General features: G+C 39.1%; 1 protein-coding gene across 2 annotated transcripts in view; it reads left to right on the top strand.

The window, feature by feature from the left end:
• The window catches only part of LOC126162064 (putative ATP-dependent RNA helicase TDRD12), a 429,957-nt gene that overhangs the window by 318,973 nt on the left and 85,488 nt on the right, over positions 1-25,496 (top strand). The window contains exons 20-21 of one of the 2 annotated variants that reach the window (XM_049918325.1): positions 7,666-7,807; positions 13,979-14,086. In XM_049918325.1, the coding sequence (XP_049774282.1) occupies positions 7,666-7,807; positions 13,979-14,086 (250 nt within the window). Of the gene's footprint in view, positions 1-7,662; positions 7,808-13,978; positions 14,087-25,496 lie in introns of both variants that reach the window. The other variant, XM_049918324.1, reaches the window with a different exon arrangement.

Raw genomic sequence — 25,496 nt, 5'->3', positions numbered from 1 at the left:
ATGTCTCCACAATGTCTATTTTCCAATAGTGCTAGTTCTGCAAGGTCTGCAGGAGAGCTCCTGTGAAGTTTGGATGTTATAAGATGAGGTGCTGGCGAGCTGTGGGACGGGTTGTGTGTCATGCTTGGATAGCTCAGATGGTAGATCACTTACCCGTGAAAGGCAAAGGACCTGAGTTCGAGTCTCGGTCCAGCACGCAGTTTTAATCTGCCAGGAAGTTTAGGTACACTACTTCTTTTCACTATGTCAAATCAAATGAAAACAAGACAGATGGAAAAAAATAAGGGATCTGTTTACAATTTCAAAGGTAATCCCAAAACTGTGAGTGCGTTTATGGAAAAATGTTTGCAGTTGGTTGTGGAACTGTGGTTGTGATGAGGCGTGCACCTCTTCATGTGAAGCAAATCGTCTGTCTTCAGGGCTCAAAAAGGAAATGGCATGGGGAGAGATTGGGATTCTATAGAGGATGTGTTAGGGCTTCCTAGCGAAACATCTATAATGTACTTGAAACAACTTTGGCAGCATGTGAGCAGACACTATTCTGCAGCAGAACGATGCTGTCTGTCAACATTCTTGGGTGTTTCGACTAAATGGCATGCTTCTGTTTTTGCAAAGAGTCCACATACTGCAGTGTGTTAATTGTCGTGCTGGGTTCCAGAAAGTCAATGATCAGCGGGCCCTTGCAATCAAAGGAAAAGGTCATCATGACTTACCTGGAACCTGCATGCCTGTTGTTTTGACACCGCTGCAGACGTTTCCCTGGGAAAACCTGAAAACCTTAGACGTCTTTCATACAGTCCCGATATCTCCCCATGCAATTTCCATATTTTTGGAGCCCTGAAGAGCGATATTGTGGCTGTTGGTTTGCTTCAGACAAAGAGGTGCATGCCTGGGTACAAACATAGACCTGTAGACAACCACAAACATGTCTCCATGAGGGCACTGACTGTCTTTTCTCTCTGTGGGATTAATGTGTTAATGTTATGGTGATTACTTTTTAAATAATAAGCAGTTTACTCTTTTTTCCCCATGTTTCATCTTCATTTGGCTGCCACTTATATCCCATCTAGAATGGGATCTGCTTGTTTGGGATTTGGTAAATCTTATTTTATTATTTAACCTTGCAGCTGGATGTCTTTCCTGACACCTCAGTCATCAAAATACCTAAAGGGAGGGAAGTCATGTACACTATCTGTCTGTGAATCGTCTAAACTTTGTGCCACGTGTTTTCATATTTTTTCCCTTAATTGGTATCATACGTCTGTGAGATGGCTGTCAAGCTTTCTGGTGGACATCCCTGCCCTTTCCGGGGTCGTTGTGCGTTCTCCCTCAATGTCCCTTTAAGCTGTGGTGCTGGCTACTTGCTGTGAAGATGGGGTGCCAGTAGCACTTCTGATCTTCAGTAAATGCACAAATTCACAGTAAAGTCGCTGTGACGGCTCTCAGAGTATGATACCAGTTGCAGGATTCTTATTTGTCAGATGTGTTTACTAACATTTCATGTTTATTGTGATAATTATTGTGCAATATATTATGGTTGTTAATGACAGTGCCTAATAATTAATACGTACAATATGGAACCTCTCTCAGGTCCATCTCATATTTCAAAACAGCCTGAACAGACTGATTATTCTCAACGAGTTCTGAGAGTAAATAAACCAAACTTCAAAATGCCTTTGGAAGAAATGATTTGGTTGGAATCAGATGTGAAATAAGTGTGGGGTCTCCTTTTTAATCACGATGTTTTGGATGAGATTCTACAGTGGTCAAAAGATAAAATCGGTAAAACAAAAGTTATCTCAAAAAAACATATCTTTTGCACATGATATTGATGTTCTTGAACTGAATGCTTTTATAGGCTTCCTTGTATTCACAGCAACCTCCAAATATTGCGATCAATCCACAGATCATCTCTTCTCACTGGGTGGAACCAGACATATTATTTTTCACAGCATTATATGATAACATTTTTGTTTGTATCAACAGCTCTTCTATTTGAGAGTCCAGTTGACAGAGCACAAAGGAAAAAAGGTGTAACTGCTGCAATGTCAAACTTTTTTAAAAGATTGATTATGAACTGTCAGCAGTATTACTCTCCAGGCAGTACTATGCGTATTAATAAAATCCTTGTGCCTATCTGTGGTCAGAATAGATTTCAGATGCACCTGTCAAGAAAATCAGCAAAATATGGATTAACGATGGTGTGTATGACAGACACCACGAACCAGTACCCATATGATGCCTGTACTGTGATCTCCAAAAATTGTGGAAGCTAACATAAAAATGTAAATTCATCCTAGAAATTTTCCAGCAATTTTGTTTCTATTTCTGATTCTTGCTCTTTTAAGAAACAGGGCATAGTGTAGGATTAATAACAATAGGTTTTATTTGTCAATTTTGAGAAAGGTAGGGAAGTCCACTTTTTCGGAGCATAACTTGCATATTTTCAGTATTTTCCTATTAATAATTATTTTGCTTTCATATGTTTGAAAATACAAGTTATAACTAGTTGCTGTCAATAAACAATTAATAAGTAAATACAGTATTGTATAAATCAACAGCAAACTTCTAAAGTCTGACAGACTCCATAATACCAATTACGTTACAAAGTTATACAATACTAGTTAATACTTAACTTTTTTTTTTTTTTTCCATATTCTCTGATGTGGAATTTGGCGACCAGCCCAGCATTTGAATTCCTTAAACAAACCATTATTAGGGGCATCAGATCTTTAAGTGCACATGGTTCCTATGAATTTTCAGTTATGAATATTGCCTTAAAGAAAATGTTTCTACACAAAATGTCAATAGTGTTATCATCAGTCTCGTGTACATTATATTCTCAACAATAAGATTTATAAAATTGCAGCTTAACAAAGAATTTAGAAATTTTAAATACATGTAGTATATGTGCAAGCTGTGTGAAAAGGAAGAAAATACTTATGTTGGGAATGGTTTTAGAGCAAGTGGAACTGTTTGACCTCACTTCGTTTCAATGTGTAAGTACACATATAGATAGGTTACTAACTGATGAATAAGAGGACAGTGGTTAAAAGACTGACATTGTTTGTGGCAGGAGTTTGTTTCAGATAAGATACAGCCAGGAGCTGTTTTCAAATGCCATTCAGCCATCTTGTTTTAGGCTATATGTGGTTTCTTAAAACACATTTAATGAATGCTGGTACACCTTCTTTAATGATTGCCCACTTCTTACTCATTCTTGTTCAACTGAGATAGCGCTCCATCTCCGATAATCTTGGTGATGGAAAGCTGTTGTTGATGTGACACTGGATGGAAATTTCAATCTAAAGAGGAAATTAAGATAAAATTGTTTTTCATCATGATTTCCCTACAATACAAAGTGTTTCTGGAGCAGACGAAGTGTAGACATGTTAAGAAATTCTCTTTGTGATCAGACGTTCTTTGTTATGTTCAGATCCTCTGTAATTGTATTTGTAACTGAGAGACAAGATGTCCCAGAATGACTATAACATGCTCTCCAACTAGAATAGCAAGTAAAGATGTTCTCAATCTGGAGAAGGCCACATGTTATTTCAAGATGATGAAATAGGTAATATCATCTAAAAAGGCTCTTGTATAATCATACAATGCCTCTTTCCTTGTGTGCAAGCACAACCTCACGAGAAAGCACAACCTCACGAGAACAAAAGCATATACACAAAAATTAACAAACAGAATGTACTGTTCAAAAGTATGCTTTCATGTCCATATGTTACCTCATTGTTCAAGTAGTCTGTTATGCACCAACCCCCAAACTTTATTGCAAAGAAAGGTGACATAAAGAAAAAACACAGAGGTTGCCGTGGTTAAAACAGTACCTAAATAACGGAATTACTGTAAGTGAGGAATACGAAATGATGGTGACTTTTGTTCACAAAAATTCAGAAAAATATTGCAGCAAGATCTTTATTTTCTGCTTGTGAAACTGAGATCTTGTATCTCTAATCAACACACTATTATACACACTGCAATTTCTGCAGTGATCAGGCTGACAATAACATTTTCTTATCTGGCAACACATATACTAGTTTGAGATATTTATTTCGCATTTACAAACAAAGCAGGTAAGTGATTATTTATGAAACTGTAAAACATTTAAGGGATGTCCTTAATGGTTATGTAAAGATTAGTTGGTTTACATTACATCATTTGTATTTCATTTTATAAAAATAATTACTTCCCACGTGGAATGTTTCCCTCTATTATATTCATATAAAAGTAATTATTTATACAGTTTTGCTCAGTAACGATTATAGATCAAAGTCCTTGAATGCTGAAAATTCAGAAACAACATTGTTCCTAGAATGCACCACAGCAGAGGTTGTGTTTTCCAAATATATATTTACATTATCAGTGTCCTCATCAGTTTCTAGTAATTTATTGAGGATCTCCACCTGTGCCATGTTTTTCAGTTGTTTAGATGGCTGATTCATTAGTTTATGTACTATTAAGTTTCCAAAGTAAGAAGTTTTGTCCGCAGTTTGCACATGCAGTTTTTGTAAATATGTAGCCTCCTTCCTTCTGTGTTTTCCTACTTCAAGACTTATCACATTCTGTACAGTAATATGACCATAGGCTTTGTACCATATTTTTACTTCTATCAAGTCTAGCCCATGCTTAATACTGACGGCATAACAACTAAAATATTTATTCAAATAAATTTTAGAAGTGGAGTTCCTCATGACTTTTCTTTGTGTGCAATCATCTGTAAATTTCAGCATGCTTTCTTTAAAGTTTAGAGACATCATTGCACATAAATCACCTGGAAGCACAAGCACAACACAGTACACAACAGAATACACAGGTGTACCAGCTGATAAACTGTACGGGAGATTCTCACCCAACCTAGGAAGCAGTGTGCTATGACACATGCTCATCATTTCCAGCAAATTGATGCATGAAGTTGAAGAGGAAAAGAACGATGTGCAGATGCACTTATATGGAGATTCAATGAGTAACATTGCATCTTCTCTTGCAAGTTGCTACTTCATTCTTCATCTACATCCACATCCATACGGTACAAACCACTGTGAAGCCTACAGCCATTATTAGGACTTTTACCCATTTCATTCATTTATGGGGAACGGCAAGTAGGAATACTTTTAAGCACCTGTGTGATTTCTGTAATTAATTTGATCTTGTCTTTGTAATTAATTTGATCTTGTCTTTGTGGTTATTATGAAAGCAATACATAAGAGGTTGTAATATATTCCTGGATTCATCACTTAAAATTGTTTCTTAATACTTTTTTGTAGCCTTTCGCAGGTTAGTTTGTATCTATCTTCAAATGTTTGCTGCTTCATTTTCTCCAGCATCTCTGTGATGTATTCCCATGTGTCACACAGACTTGTGACCACTCATGTCGCTCTTCTCTGTATATATTCAATATTCCCTGTTAGTCCTATTTGGTACAATTCCCTCACACTGTAACAATATTCTAGGACGGGTCACAGGAGTGTTTTGTAAGCACTCTCCTCTGTAGGCTGATTGCATTTACCCGGTGTTTATCAATGAAATGAAGTCTGTTACCTGCTTTACCTATGGCTGAGTCTATGTGATCATGCCATTTCATATCACCACAAAGTTGTTTACCTGAGTGTTTGTATTAGTTGGCCTCTTCCACCCGTGACTCACTGATTTTGTAGTCTTTGGATACTACATTTTTGTGAAGTATAAAGTTTGACTGTCTGGATATTTAAAGCAAGTTGCCAATCTGTGCACCACTTTGAATCTTCTCAAGACTTGACAGTATTCGTTCAACTTTTCTGTGACAGTGCTTTATTTTAGATAACTGATGATCTGTGAAAACTCTGAGGTTAGTATAAATATTGTCTGCATGGCCATTAATGTACAACATGAACAGAAAGAGTCCCCCCACATTTCTCCAGGGCATACCTGAAGTTACTTCTACATCTGTCGACGACTCTCCATCCAAGAAACCTACTGTGTCCTCCCACCAATGAAACCTCAGCCCAGTCATACATGTCACTTGATACACCATACTATCGTAATTTTGATAATAAGTTTAGGTGTATTACTGAGTCAAATGCTTTCTAGAAGTAAAGAGATACGGCACCTTCCTGACTGCCGTGGTCCATGGCTTTCTGGATGTCATGTGACAAAAGTGAAAGTAGGGTTTCACGTGGTTGATGTTTTCAGAATCCATGATGGTTGGCATGAGAGAGGTCATACTGTTTGATATACCTCTATATATTTGAACTCAGAAAATGTTCAGAGATTCCACAACACACAGATGTCATGGATACTGGATATAGACTAAATTTAGTGTGACCTAAATTGTACACATGGTGTACTTTTTATCCCTCATTTAAAGATTTCAACTTTAGAACTACTTTGCTTATGGTCCCATTTTGGTTCCAAACTGTAGATTTTTACCAACAGATTTAAGAAATTTACAAGGTATGTTTCAACCTTGCAAACAGCATACCTAACCAAAGATTGGGTCAATATAGCTTGAAATTTGCAATGCAGCATTAAATTTGGAAGTTATAACATGAAAGCTCGCTGTTTATCATTCAGTTTACATTGCTTTAAACTAAAGTAGATTAAGTTTCAACATTGGAAGGATTAATCCTACTGATGCTTCTGATTGTTGCAAGTGTAGGTCATACCACCTATGTGGTTTTATACACAGTGGAGAGTGCCAATTACTGCACTGTAATTATGGTGTACAGTTGGATTTATGACTTTTTATTTAATTGTATTTTCTTTTTACTCTAAAATATTTGAAATATATGGTGATGTAAATCTGAACTAAGAATCAGAACAAGATGTTTTAGATAGTGAAGTCTAATGGGTCATAGAAAATAATAATAAAAACAAGTTTAATGAACATGATGTAATTCCAGCAGACTTGTGCAAAGTCACTGGAAAAATGTGGTGTAAGTGTTGCATTCAGTATGTCAAACTAAATGGGTCAAGATTGGGGAATGAGTATGAAAGGCTGTATATTTCACCTTATTTATCCAGTCTCTATGCAGAGTACATTAAGAGAACTGATGGGTATAAAATAGCTGAGATAATATAAACAACCTTAGATATCAAGATGATACCATATTGATGGTAGAAAGTGAAGAATAGTTAAAGATTCTCATACTGAAAGTTAAAGTAGAAAGTGCAATGATGGGCTTGTACTGAATGTCAAAGGGAATAAGAAAACGAGTATTACAGTAAATAAAACCAGTTTGCTCCAGGTTACGCATAATACTGAAACAAAAACTGATCTACTTCAGGTGTATCATAAGAAGATAAGATTCCCTGGCATGCTTTTTCAGGCAGCAGTACACACACACACACACACACACACACACACACACACACTCTTCAGACATAGTAGGACAGGAAGGGAATACAATCAAGTAAAAAGTTATAAATACCACAGTAGACCAGTATTCAATCCCAGGCCAAGACTGCAATTCTGTAGTCAAGCTGTAGAACTGCAATCCCAGCATTGTGTAGTCAGTTGCCACAGTGTACTCGACAGATTTGTGTGTGCTGTAACTCGAAAAAGAATTTGTCCAAAAGATAGCAAATTGTCAGAGACATTTTAACCAGCCTTATTAGTTAAGAATAGAGATAAATTTTATGATTTTTGCCTGCTAATGACTTGATTGTTTTTAGAAGCTCAGCAGTGCCAAAATGAAAAGGAGGGTAGTCTGGAACCCCAATGGGCATTTCTTTCAGAGCAAGACAACACTGAAATTGCGTTCTTTACTGCTGATAGCCCTAGTCAGTTCTTCATAAGAAATGCCAAATGGGAAGAAAGGTGAGTAAATGTAGTTCCAAATTACAAAGTGTGTGTGTGTTTTGCATCAGACAGAAGTAATTTTGTTCCTCTTAACCAAAATTTTCATGTGCCAAAAATTGTTTCTGATGTAACATAAAAGGCACTTTTGGCTAAAACATAAAATTGCTTGAAACTATGTTTGCCTCTCTGCACCACATTTTACTTGTACGAGGGCTGTCCAAAAAGTATCAAGAGTTTTATTTATAAAATCAGTGTTCATTTAGATACAGCTGTTTGACACTAGTCACCCTGAAATAGTCCCCTTCAGCTTCTACACATCATTCCCAGTGCTGCTGCCCAGGGGCGCCAAATTATAAAAAATATTGGGAGGGGGGGGAGGCATACTGTGGGTCTTGCGCCGGGAAATTTTTTAAATTTTAGATGAAAAATAGTGAGTTTTAAAGTTTTTTTTTAAGCATTTTAGAGTCATATGATCAACATTAGAATCCCGGAAACTGGACTCTCGATAACTCGACACTCTGAGAAACTCACAAGCCTGACACATTTTTTGACTTTAAAAAAAGAAACAAAACATAAACACACACGGTATTTTCATAAAAAGATAATTTAATTTACAGTAATAATCATGCTTATAGACTATTATAGTGCAGTGAATATATTGCTCTGAAAAGACTGAAATTATATTTAAATAAATCCCAAACTATCATTAAAAGAACAAAACATAAAATATTGCTGTCGCAACAGTAATAGCACTTTGAGTAAGGCTCAAAGTTCATTAAATAAAAACAATATCTCAAAGTTAATGCTTTAATACAGTTAATAAAGTTAATACCGTATGCCAAATACTTTCAGTCAAAAAGTATGTAAATAGAGGGTTTTAAGTGGGTCTTACACCTTAAAAATATTTAAGTATTTGAAAATAGCTAATACAGTAGTATAGTAATACAGTACTAAACTAGTACTAATATTTTCAAACTGAAAATTCAACATTATGTATGTATTTAATTCTCTATTTTATAAATATTTTTAATATTGCCCTAAATGCCATTATTAGGGCTAGAGTGTCTTTAGAAAGGTACAAATGCTGACCGTCTGACTGGATTACTGAATATGAAGTCGTTGATGACTGGTTCGATATCCGATTCATCCAAAACATGTCGTTGGGCATGCAGAACAGCCACGTTGTTCAATCACTTTTGTCCTATTGTTGATCGGAGATATGACTTCAGGCATCTAGGGGCGCTAAATGACCGTTCTGCCCCCCCTCCCAGCGCAAGCAGCTGCTCGTGTTCTTCGTTTTATTACTTTGACAGACTTGTCCAAAGACATCTAACTCTTTTAATTATTTTATCTGCGTCTTTGTAAGAACTTTCTGGTGTTCCCCCCCTCGAGTTTTACCAGATTATACGTGCACTTACATTTGTGACTGGGCGCTAATGGAAAACAACTGCTGTTTTTGTCGTGATTGGAGCTACTTCGAGAAGCTTAATGCACTTCACTACTTCACATAACATTTCTCCAACTGCAGGCTTTTGTGTAATGTACTTTCTTACATCACACATGTTTCTTAAGACCAGATGTTTTTTATTAGCAATATCGGCTAACATATTCAAGTGTAAGCGCTGTCTCTCAATGTCTAAGTCATTTTTGAAAAAATCTGTTGATTTTTTTCCAAATTTGTTTCACCTCTGTTTACTAAAAGCAAAGCACTCAGTAATGCAAATTGCACAGTTTCACAAACTTCAATGTAAATAGCTTTGTAGTATTCCTTTGGGGTTTTGAAAGTGTGCTGTGAGCTGGCTTTGTTGTTTTCATATTTCTTTGGTATACTTCAATTCCAAGGAAGCGAAGGATCATCAACTTGTGATGGTTTTTCTTTTAAACACCATTCCCGAAAGTGTTCAAAAATATCATGCCTTCCATTCAATATGCAAATCAAGGCCTCATATATTTTTTCCAGGTCAGCAGTACTTAGATGAGGGCATTGAATTTTTTCATTAACATCCTCTACTGAGATGCATTGCATGGCAATGAAGACGTAAAAAGAAATAAGTCTTGAATTGTACTATTGACTCAAGGTAGCCTGCACATTTGTAACTTGCCTCTGTTTTGTCCTCTGCAGAAAATGTTTCAAATAACTGTGGAAGGTCTTCAAAGTTCTTCAATATCCTCAAGATACTAGAAGCTTACATAGTCCATCGAGTCAGGCACAGGGGTCGTAGACCAGCTTGGTCGTATGCTTCTGTAAGTCCCATCCTTTTGTTGGATTTCCTTATGGTGTTTAGTAAGTCCTTGGTTAAAGCCATATTACCCCTCATAGATGTAAGATGGTGGAGACTGTGTACAACTGCCAAGTCTAAACTGTGAGCAGTGCAGTGAACATAACGTGCTTTTCGTTGTATATCCAAAACTAACTTTTTTAGCCTTTTGAACTTACCTCTCATATTCAAGGCACTGTCGCAGCACTGTCCTCTTAACTTGTCCATTGACAAATCAAGACGAGCAAAAACTTTTAAAATACTAAACAGAGTTTGTGATTCAGTGTTGGGGGTCTCATATAAGCCAATACAGTCTTCATTGATGATTAAGGAATCATCAACAGTACGAGTACAAAATGACACTTGTTCGTGAATCGAAGAATCACTTGTTTCATCAACCATAATAGAAAAATGTTCAGTCTTTTTGATTGAAGCCAATACCTTTCTCAACACAGACTTTCCTAGTAGATCAATGATCTTGTTTTGAATATCGTGGGAACTGTTCATTCGTTTGGGAGGCCACACTTCAGTTAGTGATAGAATTTAGTTTCAGTACACCTTCTTTATGCGTAAATGTGTTTTCATGAAGACAGAATTTTTCCAAAGCCTTTTTCCTGTTAGGAAACCCTACAGAAGTAAATGCAATTTTTTTTTTTTTAAGAAAATTGTAATAAATTTTTTGGCATCTGCTTCTTTGTGGGTTTTGCAAAAAACTTTGTCGGTGGATGCTTCATATTCTAGCCATGCATATTTGATCAACCAAGACTTCTGAAATGATCTTCCCTTACCGTATTGTCCAGGTTTTGGCTGTGAACAGTTCTCGCCTGGAGATGACGAAGCAATTGACAACACAATAATTGTTGGAGGTTGACTTGCAGGTATCATCAACTTCCAATCGCGCCTTTTTGGTAACAATTTTATCCATTGCAAACTTAATTCACAATACACTAAGAGACTAAAGTAAACGAATAAAATATAGTAATATAAAATAGTCCACTAGACACTAAAGTTGGAACACTAAACTCGTCTGCAGCATGCATTGAACAAAACTATCCACACTGAATGACTGCGACAGCAGGTTGGGCTTTCTATAACCGCAGCTCCATAATGTCTTGAAGCGTCTAGGCAACATGAGGCAGAGGTTTCCAGGTGTTTCTGCTCCAGTTCTTTTGATGTCACCATGGCCGCAGTGCTGGCCAGCCAGCGCCAGACTTGACCTGAAGGATCACGCACTGGGAAATATTCTAAGTGTGCCCGCAGCACCATAACACTATCGTGATTCACACCACTTATTTTCAGTTAACCTGCTTACTGCCATAATAATTATTTGTTTTAACTCCTTACTGAATGTATTTTAAAAGGCAGCTATCGTCAAACAAGGAAAATAAAAAATTCCACCATAATTTTGTGATTTTACAAAGAATAATACTTTTTAACTTATTGGGGGGGGGGGGGGCACTCTGGACCCCCAAAGGAATTTTTGAGGGGGCTCGGGCCCCCTCAAGCCCCGTGGAGTTGGTGCCTGTGCTGCTGCCACTGCTGGAAGCATCACTGGAAAGTGCTGCTGCTGCTCTGTTGAATTCTGCGTAATGTCTCCCTATTCTGAAATATGGTCCCTTTCAGAGTCTTTTTGAGTTTAGGAAAAAGCCAGAAGTCACTTGGTGCCAAGTCAGGGAAACAGGGAGGCTGACAAACCTCAGCCATGTTGTGTTTGATCGAAAAGCTATGAACTGAGAACAATGAGCAGATGCATTATCGTGGTGAAGGTGCCCACTGCCTGCTGACCACAAGTCCAGCCATTTGCACCTTACTGCTTCATAAAGATGAGGCAGAACCTCTTGGTAGTACTCTGTATTGACATTAGTGCCTTCTGAACCGTACTTCTGGTGGACCAGACCATTGAAGTCAAAAAAGGTGGTCAGCACAGCACAACTTTCACATTGCTACAGATTTGATTTGCTTTTTCAACTCTTGGAAATGATGGATGCTTTCATTTTGATAAATGGAATCCTGTTTCTGATCAATAATTCACAGATGTTTGAGAGCCTGCCTTTCTTCGTTGATGCTCAGCCATCTTTGAAGTGGCTGTACCACTCCTTTATTTGTGTGGTACCCATTGCTTCATCCCCAAATACTTGTTGAATCATGTGAATTGTTTAAATGTGAGAATTGCCAATTCTAAAACAAAATTTGGTCCAATAACATTGTTCCAATTTTTCAGTCATTTTGCCCACAACACAAAATCTGACAACTATCACGTACAAATGTTCTCTAGTCAATGAGTAGCCAGCAACCACTTGTTTCCATAGTCATGAAAGAAATCCTGCATCTGCACTACATATCCCTAAAAACACATACCATTGTTAGTTTCAACAATAAAAAATAAGGTCAGAACAGCCCACGTATTTAATCTGTCAGCTCCCATTGTGTGACTGAAGTTTTTGTTTTTTGAAATTATTACCAATATCTGTTGGAAGTCAGAAGCAGCTCCTTTTCACAGTGGCATAATAAGTTATGTGGCAGATAGTTTTCATGAAATAATCCCAAAAAGTCTGATGCAAGATCACTGTTCAGCTTACTTCTTGACACTTTCTTTAAAAATAGTTGGAAAACAATCAACATAAAGCAGGCAAAGTATGATGTCAAAATGTCTTGATTGAGATAACTAGTTTCATCTAAATGATAACACTTTATTAGCAATTATTAATTAAACATTCTTAAAACATTTTAATAACTTTCATTTTATAAGATTTGGTTTCAGGTTTATTCTGCTCTGATCAAACAAAATCATTTTATATGCATACAAGAATGTCCTGTTAAATTTTTACTGTAGCCCTTTATAGTGATTTTGTTTTGCATGTTTTTAGCATCCCCCCCCCCCCCCCCCACTCCTGTTTTCTATGTTGTCCTGGTTAAATCACTATATTACAAACATGATTTTCATGCGAACAGAACTAGCACTGCACTGGGGCACCACAATTTTTATTTTGCTGTAGTGAATCTTCCATAAAGTTGGTCTTGAACACAATTCAAAATTATTAAATAGATTACTTGATTAAAAAGATATTTCATCATTATGACATCAGAGGCTGCCATTACTAAAGTAACTGCCTCATCTGAAGATGGCACTTACTGGCAAAGTAGCAGCAGAGTGAGGGAGGTTCTCAGTTTGACAGTTACAAATGTGTAACACTTCCGATGGTATTTTCAACCATTTTGGAGTGTATCAGTACACATTTTTGTTGTATTTTGCTGTTAATAATAAACACGCATCCTATAAAGTTTTGTTTCATTATTCATATCTCACTCTCACCTCAGAAAGCAAATGAAACCATATAATTGCAGGCCTAAACGAAATGACGACTACTGTAGTAGTGTGCACATAAGGTGGGTCGTGGGGCAAAATGCAGTGACAGAAAGTGTAATAAGTTATGCTCCAAGCGTAACATCACTTTTCCAGTTACCTCTATAACATCATGTGTTTCAATGTGTGCACAGAACATTTATCATCGATTTTCATGTTAGTTTATTTTGAAAGGCTTATCAGTGTGCTGTCCATTAAGAGTGACAAATGCAAACATAAGTATTACTTTAAGAAGTGATGGTGATGGTTATCGAAGGAAATAAATAGGGAGATTCAGAAATACAGTGGCCAAATGTTCTGCTTACCCCACTGTTACTTTACTAGGTTTGGCAACACAAAGACAGGAGCACACTGATGACACCACGAAGTCTGCCTCTATTCATAATGCATCTTGCACCCATCTTTTGTCTTGTGCATTATGGCAGGATAAGTGTATTCACAGAAGTTATAGCCATGAGTATCTGCTAATGGGGGCTTGATTAACTACCAGAAAATAAACATAGATAGATCTCAGCATCTCTTTGGTAGACCATTCATTTTGTACATATTTTATCTTATGTCTTACAGTTATCAAAAACTGGAGAAGGAACTGCAGAATGCCGCTGAAATCAAAGCAGGAACACCTAATCTTAGCATAGGAGATTACTGCATTGGGCGATATCCACTGGAAGACATGTGAGTTTCTCCTTAACAATGTGTACCATAACAGCTGGAATATAAATATTTCATTGATTCTTGTGCTCTCTCTCTCTCTCTCTCTCTCTCTCTCTCTCTCTCTCTCCGGGCATTTATCTCGGCATTTATCTCACCATATGGGGTATGCTGTCTTCATGATTTGACAAATTTATTTTGTTTTAACTTTGTCACCAAATGCTCTTCCTGTCACCAATTTTTGTACTGTTTGTGCAACTAGTAAATATTTTCTTGTCACCACACAAGTTTTCTTTTACTTATATAAAACATTGATAATAGTCTGAAAATGACATGAGACACAATAATGTGATTTCATAGTTATCATAATGATGGTATTTTTTATTGAATGTACACATTTAGAGGTGTGTGTGAAATATTTGATGTCTTAGTCATTTATTTTATGGAATTTTGTGTGAGTTCAGTGACAACAATTTAAGAAAACTATGGAACAGTTAAATCTTGGTAGCTGCACGTGAATTTAATTTGCAATTCTCCTGATTATTAGTCAATGGGTTAATTAATCACTCACCATGCTTGACACGATAAATGATATACTGGTATTTCAGTGAAGAAGAACCTTGACCAGCCTGACTGGCAGGACAGGCATGCTCAGGGCTATGTCAGTGCTCTGTTATCAGATGTGCCAGATTGTCAAGGTCATTGTTTAAAAATGGATATAAGCAAAATTTTACTTTATTTTAAAGAGATCCACTTCGATTGTACTAATTATTTATTCAGATCACGGCTTACCTGCATAGCACTCTTCCTCCTCCTCCTCCTCCTCTTCTTCTTCTTCTTCTTCTTCTTCTTCTTCTTTCTACCTTTCTCCCTTTCTCTCCACCCCCCCTCCCCCCTCACATGTCTGTGACTCAACATCTCCTCTATATGGTGAGTAGCAGTCTGTCCTTTCATAATATTGTCATTATTCCATCCTGGATTTTGCATTGTTTCATTTTGTACAGACATTTTTACAAAGGAGAGGAGAGAAGAAATATAATGCAACGTATCTGTAAAAACCAGAAGAGCAGGCTACTGAAACAAGCCAACTCATGTATTGTATTTGCTAACACATAACATGAGGTTGGGCCAGTCAGTGCAAGGGCTCCAGATCACTACATATTGGTGAAACTAGAAAAAAGAAAGGAGAAGGCAACATAATCAAACAGACGTAAAAATGTAACATCCGGATGGGTAGGACGAAGAAAAAGAAACCGAAAATGAACATAGTGCTCACACTGCCTGACATCTGGCAGCCACACAGTATGAATGCCAACCATGACTGAGTACATGAAGGATGAGAAATGCACAAAAAAGTATCCTCAGGCTCTGTTAAGAGACCCAAATGAACAAGAATGGATATCTGTCGTACAGATGCAGAGCACCCGAGGAGGAGGGACACATGATTACAATTAAACTGAGAGGTACCACGCAAGAGATAGTGGACAAACAGCTGATTTGTTCCTTACTTACTGCTCCTTTCTAAAAGTTTTAAATCACACATTAATATGGAGATTTGTAACTTGCTTCAGACAATGGAATATATTTGCAAGTACATAGAAAAGGTAATGGCGAGGTGATATGTATTGTGCAGCAGTGAGCTGCACTAATACTGAAACAAGAGATGAAGTGTAGATGTCTATTGTGGTCAATATTTGAGCAGAAACGAAGTGGCATGGATGATGTTGGGTTTACCATTTCACAAGAAGCACCCGATAGTGACTCATCTTAAGGTGCACCTTCCCTACAGTGTGCGTATGTACTTCACAGAGACCAATTTATGCGATTGGGTAGCTACACCATCCATTACCATCGTGACTGCATTTTTCCATCTGTGTCAGTTGGATGACTTTGCCCAAATTTTGCTGTACTTGGAAGTACCAAAATATAACACACGGAATGCTTCACGGAAAGAATGAAAGCATAATGTGCAAAATGCCCCTTTCACAGGCATTAGATGTACTGCGCAGAATTACACAGTGCAATATTGACCCATGTATGGGACCCCCACCATTTTTCAGGTCCTCAAATAGATGACGGACAGAAAAAAGCCACATACCAGCAAGCATGTGGGACATTGGGACTTTTGGAAGATGATGACCATTGGGACATTATGATGGAGTACACTGATTGAGCCAGTCATCAGCCATGTTATGAGAGCTCTTCACTATCATTTTGAGCATGTGGACTTTAGAACCCTATGATAAATAAAAAACTGCATTACTGGAAGAGATTACATACTGGTATCAAGGGGCAGCACGTGCCAGCAGTGACGTGTATCTCAACAAAGGACTCAAACTTATTGAGGACAAAGTTTTCTCAATGATGGCAAAAAGGGCTATCTGGTTTCGGCATGTCCACCCCACAACAAGTGGGTGAGTTGGCCACTGATTTGCTCAGGAAGCTCACTTATTACACTGCAACTTTGGGGTCTCAAGTTACCCAAACTTGGCCCCAGCTGTCACCAAAGCAAAGTCACATTTTTAATACAATTTTGATTCACATGGTGAATGAAGAAGCCGGTTTTTGTTTCTTGGATACAGCTGCTGTACTGGCAAGACATTCCTGTTCAATTTGCTGTTGGTGCAGTTGCGAAAGGACAGGAATGTCACACTAGGTGTTGCGTCTCTGACCTAGCTGAGACCATGCTCGGCAGAGGAAGAACTGTCCACTTCATGCGCAAGCTTCCGCTGAACCTTGTGAGTGAGGAAACGCCCACTTGCAATATAAGCAAGAGCACTGGGCACACCACTCTGTTGCAGCAGTGCAAATTGATTGTGTGGGATGAATGCTCAATGTCACACAGGTGTGTGACAAGGCACTCGATCGAAGCTTGTGAGACATCCCTAGTAACCAAATGTTGATGGGTGGAGTGGTTGTCTTGCTTGTATACACTACTGGTCATCAAGCGGGGCACTGTAGCAGACAAGGTCACCGCATGTCTCAAGTCTTCACAACTGTGGAAAAATGTAGAAAAATTGCACCTCACAACTAATCTGAGAGTCCAGCTCTATGATGACTGATAATGTAGGCTCTTTGCTAAATACCTCCTCGAGATCGCTGAGGGCTGCATGGCAACGGAAGTGGAAAGCTTAATAAATTTTGAAAGCCACTTCTGCAATATTATAAGCTCAGAACATAGCCTAATTAATGATGTTTTTCCAGGCTTGCAGGAAAACTTGAGATATGAGGATTGGTTATATGTAAGAGCAATATTGGCACCTGTGACATATAATTTTATATATATAAATTTTCGGTGCCTACAGTGTCACCTCTTTCAGTGTCACACAAATTTTTATTTTTAAAGGGGATCACTTAAGACTATTTCCATGGGTTCGGCCCTCAAATTTCTCCCTCATATCACAAAATTGTCGTCTGATGTAGTACAAACTGAAAAAATAAATTCCTTTTAAAGAACAGTTTCGTATATAATTTATATTCAAAACCTTACACCTCTATCACAGAACAAATCCTACATTGAGAATACTTTCACAAGTTTAAGGGAAGAAATGCTTCCAATAATTATTACAGTATTTAAAGAACATCAAAATATGAACAGGCTGAAATGAACAAACAGTACATGAGACTATTTTAATCAATTCAACTGTAAAAAGCTAAGGAGCATATTATTAGCAAAATGAGAAGTACGCAAAAGTGAAATGCCAAAATGAGCACTTCTCAATTGGGAGTCAATCAAAACAATCAGAATGGCTGAAAGAGAGCACAATGACATGAGCCATAAACGAATAAGAGCTAAGCAAATAAGAGAACAGGCAAAAATGAGATGCCAACAAAATGAGAGCTGGCTGAACTCCGTTGGCACTTATATACGGTTGCGCTCATGGCGGCACCTCGAGGCCCGTACGCAACACTTACGCCTGCAGTCGCAATGCACTCTTAGCGCTCGTGGCGGCATCCAGCGGCCTGTATGCAAGTTGTGCGATTGCTGTCGCAGGTTGACCCTTAATCTATGATGTTACACACACCCAAGAATGAATTGGTGCGAAACATCAATAAAAAAGTTATTGATCAAGTGAGGTGACCACCTACAAATCAGTCTATACAGCGATGACAAGAGACGATGCTGCTACATATTCTGAAGAGTTTCTAAACTCATTAGAGCTGTCAGGGATGCCATCCCGCAAGTTGGAGGTGAAGGTGGGTGTGTCTGTCGTACTATTTGTAACCTGGGTGCACCAAGATTGTGCAATGGCACCAGGTTACCATTAATTTTTATCATCCCAATGAACTTGCCTTTCCAGTGCAAATACTTGCAGTTCCCTTTAAAAGTGGCTTCTCAGTCACCGTAAATAGAGTCAAGGACAAACCTTAAAAGTGGCATATATTCATCTGGGTAGATTATGTTTTTCACATGGACAGCACTACGTTGGCTACTTCCATATATCAAGAGCCAGAAATCTCTACATATACACAGAGAATAAGAAGTCTCGGAAGTGTTCTACAGAGACATATTACAGTAGATTTCTGGATCTCTGTACAGACCAAGACAATTAATCTTTTCTGTTCTAGTGTGTCACAAACAGTCATGAAGTTGTTTACTCCCTTTCCTGGCACATTTTGTAATTCCCTACTTGGTCACAAAAAGCACTCACCCCCCACCCCTAGTAAGTAAATGGGTGCGCTATGAGTGACAAGATCCCTTAATCGGGCAGGTAGGGTAGAGAATTTAAAAAGGGAAATGGCTAGGTTAAAGTTAGATATAGTGGAAATTAGTGAAGTTCGGTGGCAGGAGGAACAAGACTTTTGGTCAGGTGAATACAGGGTTATAAATACAAAATCAAATAGAGGTAATGCAGGAGTAGGTTTAATAATGAATAAAAAAATAGGAGTGCGGGTAAGGTACTACAAACAGCATAGTGAACGCATTATTGTGGCCAAGATAGATACGAAGCCCACACCTACTACAGTAGTACAAGTTTATATGCCAACTAGCTCTGCAGGTGACGAAGAAATTGAAGAAATGTATGATGAAATAAAAGAAATTATTCATATAGTGAAGGGAGACGAAAATTTAATAGTCATGGGCGACAGGAATTCGGTAGTAGGAAAAGGGAGAGAAGGAAATTTAGTAGGTGAATATGGATTGGGGGGAAGAAATGAAAGAGGAAGCCGCCTGGTAGAATTTTGCAAAGAGCACAACTTAATCATAGCTAACACTTAGTTCAAGAATCATAAAAGAAGGTTGTATCCATGGAAGAATCCTGGAGATACTAAAAGGTATCAGATAGATTATATAATGGTAAGACAGAGATTTAGGAACCAGGTTTTAAATTGTAAGACATTTCCAGGGGCAGATGTGGACTCTGACCACAATCTATTGGTTATGAACTGTAGATTAAAACTGAAGAAATTGCAAAAATGTGGGAATTTAAGGAGATGGGACTTGGATAAACTGACTAAACCAGAGGTTGTACAGAGTTTCAGGGAGAGTATAAGGGAACAATTGACAGGAATGGGGGAAAGAAATGCAGTAGAAGAAGAATGGGTAGCTCTGAGGGATGAAGTAGTGAAGGCAGCAGAGGATCAAGTAGGTAAAAAGACAAGGGCTAGTAGAAATCCTTGGGTAACAGAAGAAATATTGAATTTAATTGATGAAAGGAGAAAATATAAAAATGCAGTAAATGAAGCAGGAATACAAACGTATCAAAAATGATATTGACAGGAAGTGCAAAATGGCTAAGCAGGCATGGCTAGAAGACAAATGTAAGGATGTAGAGGCTTATCTCACCAGGGGTAAGATAAATACTGCCTACAGGAATATTAAAGAGACCTTTGGAGAAAAGAGAACCACTTGCATGAATATCAAGAGCTTTGATGGAAACCCAGTTCTAAGCAAAGAAGGGAAAGCAGAAAGGTGGAAGGAGTATATAGAGGGTCTATACAAGGGCGGTGTACTTGAGGACAATATTATGGAAATGGAAAAGGATGTAGATGAAGATGAAATGGGAGATATGATACTGCGTGAAGAGTTTGATAGAGCACTGAAAGACCTGAGTCAAAGCAAGGCCCCGGGAGTAGACAACATTCCATTAGAACTACTGACAGCCTTGGGAGAGTCAGTCCTGACAAAACTCTACCATCTGGTGAGCAAGATATATGAGACAAGCAAAATACCCTCTGACTTCAAGAAGAATATAATAATTCCAATCCCAAAGAAAGCAGGTGCTGACAGATGTGAAAATTACCAAACCCCCCAAGGGGGGACGGGTGTGCGCTCGCGCGCACACGCATGTCCATCCACGCATGTACCATATATGTGTGGATGGATATATATTTGTGTGTGTGTGTGTGTGTGTGTGTGTGTGTGTGTGTGTGTGTGTGTGTGTGTGTGTGTGTGTGCCCGTCCTTTTTTTCCCCCTAAGGTAAGTCTTTCCGCTGCCGGGACTGGAATGACTCCTTACCCTCTCCCTTAAAACCCACATCCTTTCGTCTTTCCCTCTCCTTCCCTCTTTCCTGATGAGGCAACAGTTTGTTGCAAAAGCTTGAATTTTGTGTGTATGTTTGTGTTTGTTTGTGTGTCTATCAACCTGCCAGCGTTTTTGTTTGGTAAGTCTCTTCATCTTTCTTTTTAGATATATTTTTACCAAACTATCAGTTTGATAAGTCACGGCTGCAAAACACTAACGCGAATTCTTTACAGACGAATGGAAAAACTGATACAAGCCGTCCTCGGGGAAGATCAGTTTGGATTCCGTAGAAATATTGGAACACGTGAGGCAATACTGACCGTACGACTTATTTTAGAAGCTACATTAAGAAAAGGCAAACCTACGTTTCTAGCATTTGTGGACTTAGAGAAAGCTTTTGACAATGTTGACTGGAATACTCTTTTTGAAATTCTGATGGTGGCAGGGGTAAAATACAGGGAGCGAAAGGCATTTACAATTTGTACAGAAACCAGGTGGCAGTTATAAGAATCGAGGGACATGAAAGGGAAGCAGTGGTTGGGAAGGGAGTGAGACAGGGTTGTAGCCCCTCCCCGATGTTATTCAATCTGTATATTGAGCAAGCAGTGAAGGAAACAAAAGAAGGATTTGGAGTAGGTATTAAAGTCCATGGAGAGGAAATAAAAACTTTGAGGTTCACCGATGACATTGTAATTCTGTCAGAGACAGCAAAGGACTTGGAAGAGCAGTTGAACGGAATGGATAGTGTCTTGAAAGGGGGATATAAGATGAACATCAACAAAAGCAAAACGAGGATAATGGAATGTAGTCAAATTAAGTCGGGTGATGCTGAGGGAATTTAGATTAGGAAATGAGACACTTAAGGTATTAAAGGAGTTTTGCTATTTGGGGAGCAAAATAACTAATGCTGGTCGAAGTAGAGAGGGTATAAAATGTAGACTGGCAATGGCAAGGAAAGCGTTTCTGAAGGCGGGAAATCTGTTAACATCGAGTATAGATTTAAGCGTCAGGAAGTTGTTTCTAAAAGTATTTGTATGGAGTGTAGCTATGTATGGAAGTGAAACATGGACGATAAATAGTTTGGACAAGAAGAGAATAGAAGGTTTTGAAATGTGGTGCTACAGAAGAATGCTGAACATTAGATGGGTAGATCACATAACTAATGAGGAGGTATTGAATAGGATTGGGGAGAAGAGAAGTTTGTGGCACAACTTGACTAGAAGAAGGGATCGGTTGGTAGGACATGTTCTGAGGCATCAAGGGATCACCAGTTTAGTATTGGAGGGAAAAAATCGTAGAGGGAGACCAAGAGATGAATACACTAAGCAGATTCCGAAGGATGTAGGTTGCAGTAGTTACTGGGAAATGAAGCAGCTTGCACAGGATAGAGTATCATGGAGAGCTGCATCAAACCAGTCTCAGGACTGAAGACCACAACAACATGAGTGACATGTATCAGCACCTCCCATCATCTCAAAATCTGGCTCTTTTTTTTGTGATGCACTTTGCTGTGTTGGGCTGTAAGTGGCTTTTTCTCAGTACCTCCAAGAAATAATTTTTGTGATGGCACGCACATGTGAATAATGATTTTTGGTGTTAACATTTCCTTATAAATAACTATTTAACCAACGGTAATACTGCAGGGGCAGCCAACAATAAAATAAGATAAATTGGAGCTCATCCAGAAATATTTAAGTGTTCAAGCCATTAGAGAGTGGAATGGTAGAGAAATAGTCTGAAGGTGGTTCAATAAACCCTCTGCCAGGCACTTAAGTGTGAACTGCAGAGTGGTGATGTAGATGCAGATGCCAAAAATATTTTCTGAATTTCAAACAATGGAAAGTTTAGGTTGGAATTTGAACAATTATGGGAAGGCTAGATTCCTATTCACTATATAGAGGCTAGAGTCCTATTCACTATGAAGATGACACATGTTGTAGACAGATATAACAAAAAGATTGTTACACATTAAGGTTTCAGCAGAACCTTCATCAGGAAACAGAAACACACATGCGTTCATGCAAGCAAGCACACCTGACTCACACTTGAACTCTGTTTCTTGTTCCTCAGGGCAGACTGAAACTGAAATTCATCAAGCGGGGGCAACAGTCCATATTGGAGAGGGGAAGGGAAAAAGACAGTAGGATGTGTGTGGGGGAAGAACAGACAGTGGTGTTTGGCTGAGTGTGCAGGTGCTAGAGGTGTCAGACAAGGCTACCGGGTGCAGCATCAGGAGGCTGTGGGGCAGAGGAAGGGAGGGAATAAAAGGGAGTGGTAAAGAGAGGAGGGAAAAGATTATGGCTCCATGCAGAGAGCACTGCACAGTGAGGGTGAGGGGACATGAGTGGGGAGAGGGTGATAGGACAGAGGTGGTGGAAACTGTCGGGTGGAGGGTGGTAAGGACAGTATGTTGCCATAGGTTGAGGGTGGGATAATTTCAGGAGTGGAGAATGAGTTGAAAGGATAACTAACATCTGCATAGTTAAGAAAAGCTGGTAGTGGAGGGGAGGATCCAGATGGTCCAGGTTGCGAAGCAGCCATTGAAGTCATTATGCTCTGCTGCATGTTATGCAACAAGATGGTCCACTTTGCTCTTGGCCACAGTTTGGCTGCTTGATAGTTATATCAACGTTGATAGCTGACTGGTCAGCATGATGGAATGTCATAACTAATGGCTCAGGGATTTGGGTTGTGTTGTCCTTACCACCATCATTTCATTCCAATTGACATGCAAGTCGCCGAAGCGGCGTCAACTCAAAAGACTTGCACCAGGCGAACGGTCTATCCGACGGGAGGCCCTAGCCATACGACATTTCCATATCAACGTAAAAGGCTGTGCAGTGATTGCAGCTGCTACACGATATGGCTGCTTTCACAGGTGGCCTCTAATGGAGTAGAATAAGCATGTGACAAGGACGAATAGGAAGTGCTGGGCGGGTGTGGAAAATCTGTTTGTGAACTAGGACTGGGGCATAGCACTTGCCTTTGTGTCTGTGCAAGGGAGGTCTTGTTACTGTAGATATTCCATCCGCAGGTGGCTAGGCTGTATGGAAGGGATTTTCTGCTGTGGAAGGGATGAGAATTGTCAAAATGCAGGTACTGTTGGATCTGGATCCTCCCCTCCACAACCAGCGTTTCTGAACTGTGCAGATGGCAGTTAAGCTGGCCACGGTGGCCGAGCAGTTCTACGTGCTTCAGTCCGGAACCACGCAACTGCTACGGTCGCAGGTTCAAATCCTACCTCTGGCATGGGTGTGTGTGATGTCCTTAGGTTAGTTAGGTTTAAGTAGTTCTAAGTTCTAGGGGGGGACTGATGACCTCAGATGTTAAGTTCCATAGTGCTTAGAGCCATTTTGCAAATGGCAGTTACCCTTACAACACATTCTCTGCTCCTCATGTCATCCTGGCGTCAGTCTACGGTAACCTGCCATCCCCACACTCTCCATCCAACAGTTTCCACCCACTCTGTCCTATCACCTCCTCCCAACCCACATCCCTTCACTCCCATACTACAGTGCTCTCTCTCAATGCACCCACCGATCTTTTCCTTTTCTCTGCTCCTCTCCTTTCCAGTCCCTTTCTTTTTCTCTCCCTCCCTCCCCTACAGCCTCTGACACTGCACCAGGCAGCCTTGCCTGCCACCTCTGGTTTCAGCACATTTCGCGAGGCAGTACTTTTCTAGGTGTGTGTAGTCTTGGTCTGTTCCTCTTTCGACTACTATCGTCACATATTTTTAGGCACATGAAGTTCAGAGTATCCAGATCTCTTACTGCAATGAATCAATGAGGACTGACTGACACAATGTTCTACACAGGGCAAATGTTTTACACAGGGCAGTGAAGCGGAAGTGGCAACATGGTGGGAGCCAACAGTGCTAGGCACTACTTGGTGTATTGATGGGAGGAGTAGTCCAGCCCACTACCTGTCAAGTGTCAACTAGTTTAATTTGGGCTATAAATATATTCAACACCTGATTTTCTTCATGATTACATAGTTGGAACGTGTACACTTTAATCTTACAAAGTTTAGGCTTTAGAAAGTGCTCTATCAAACTTGTGTAGTTACAGATGGATATAACCACTTTTCTGCACTAGATAAACAATGTGATCATTCAATGTATGTAATTCATGATTAGCTGCAGCTGTTAGCCATTTTGAAGTTGGCACACATTTAATATAATGAGATGTCTTATCCGCATGATATTCATCACATTTTTATCACTGTTTAAGTCAGATACAAGTGACAAAGCATTTATATCTTTGTTATCAAGTCAGGTCTACTGGCAATGTTTGCATCACATAGGCATAGGATGACGATAGGCTTGCCTACTAGTATCATATACAACAGAGGACGATATTGTGCAGCCAAGGTAGAACAATGATTATATCATTCTCAACATATGGCACCTGTGGAACCTGGAATCAGTAACATGTGACAGAGTACCCAGAAGAAACTGAACTAGTTTTTTTGGTGGGCAGAGTTTTTGTAGCGCCACATTTTGCCACTAGGAGCACACAGAGCGAACTTAGTCAGTAAGCTGAGTACTCTCACTGAAGGAGGTCAGGACTAGTTTTGGCAGAATTTATATTGACAACTGTTTTGTGTGATTATCATTTTTGCAATGGCTGATTTTCATGAACAGCAAGTGGTGGTGAAAATCTTCTTTTGGCTCAGAAAAAGTGGAACAGAAACTCCTGAAATGTTAAAAACAGCATACAAGGGTGATGCTGTGGGGAAAATTCAAATGTTTGAGTGGTTTCCCAATTTCAGACATGGTGAAATGTCAGTTGATGAAAAACCTTGTTCTGGTTGTCCATCCTCAGCCTGAACACATGGAAATATTGAAAACATTTGTGCAATCCTTAATAAAGATCACTGACGGGCTAGACGGGCTATAGAAGAAATTGTGGAGTTGTCAGGAGTGACTTGGAGTTCGGTGCAGTGAATTGTGACAGAAGATTTGGGAA

The sequence above is a fragment of the Schistocerca cancellata genome, chromosome 2, assembly GCF_023864275.1.
Source record: "Schistocerca cancellata isolate TAMUIC-IGC-003103 chromosome 2, iqSchCanc2.1, whole genome shotgun sequence".
NCBI lineage: Eukaryota > Metazoa > Arthropoda > Insecta > Orthoptera > Acrididae > Schistocerca > Schistocerca cancellata.
The sequence above is the reverse complement of the archived record's forward strand: the minus strand, read 5'-3'. Positions and strand labels throughout refer to the sequence as shown.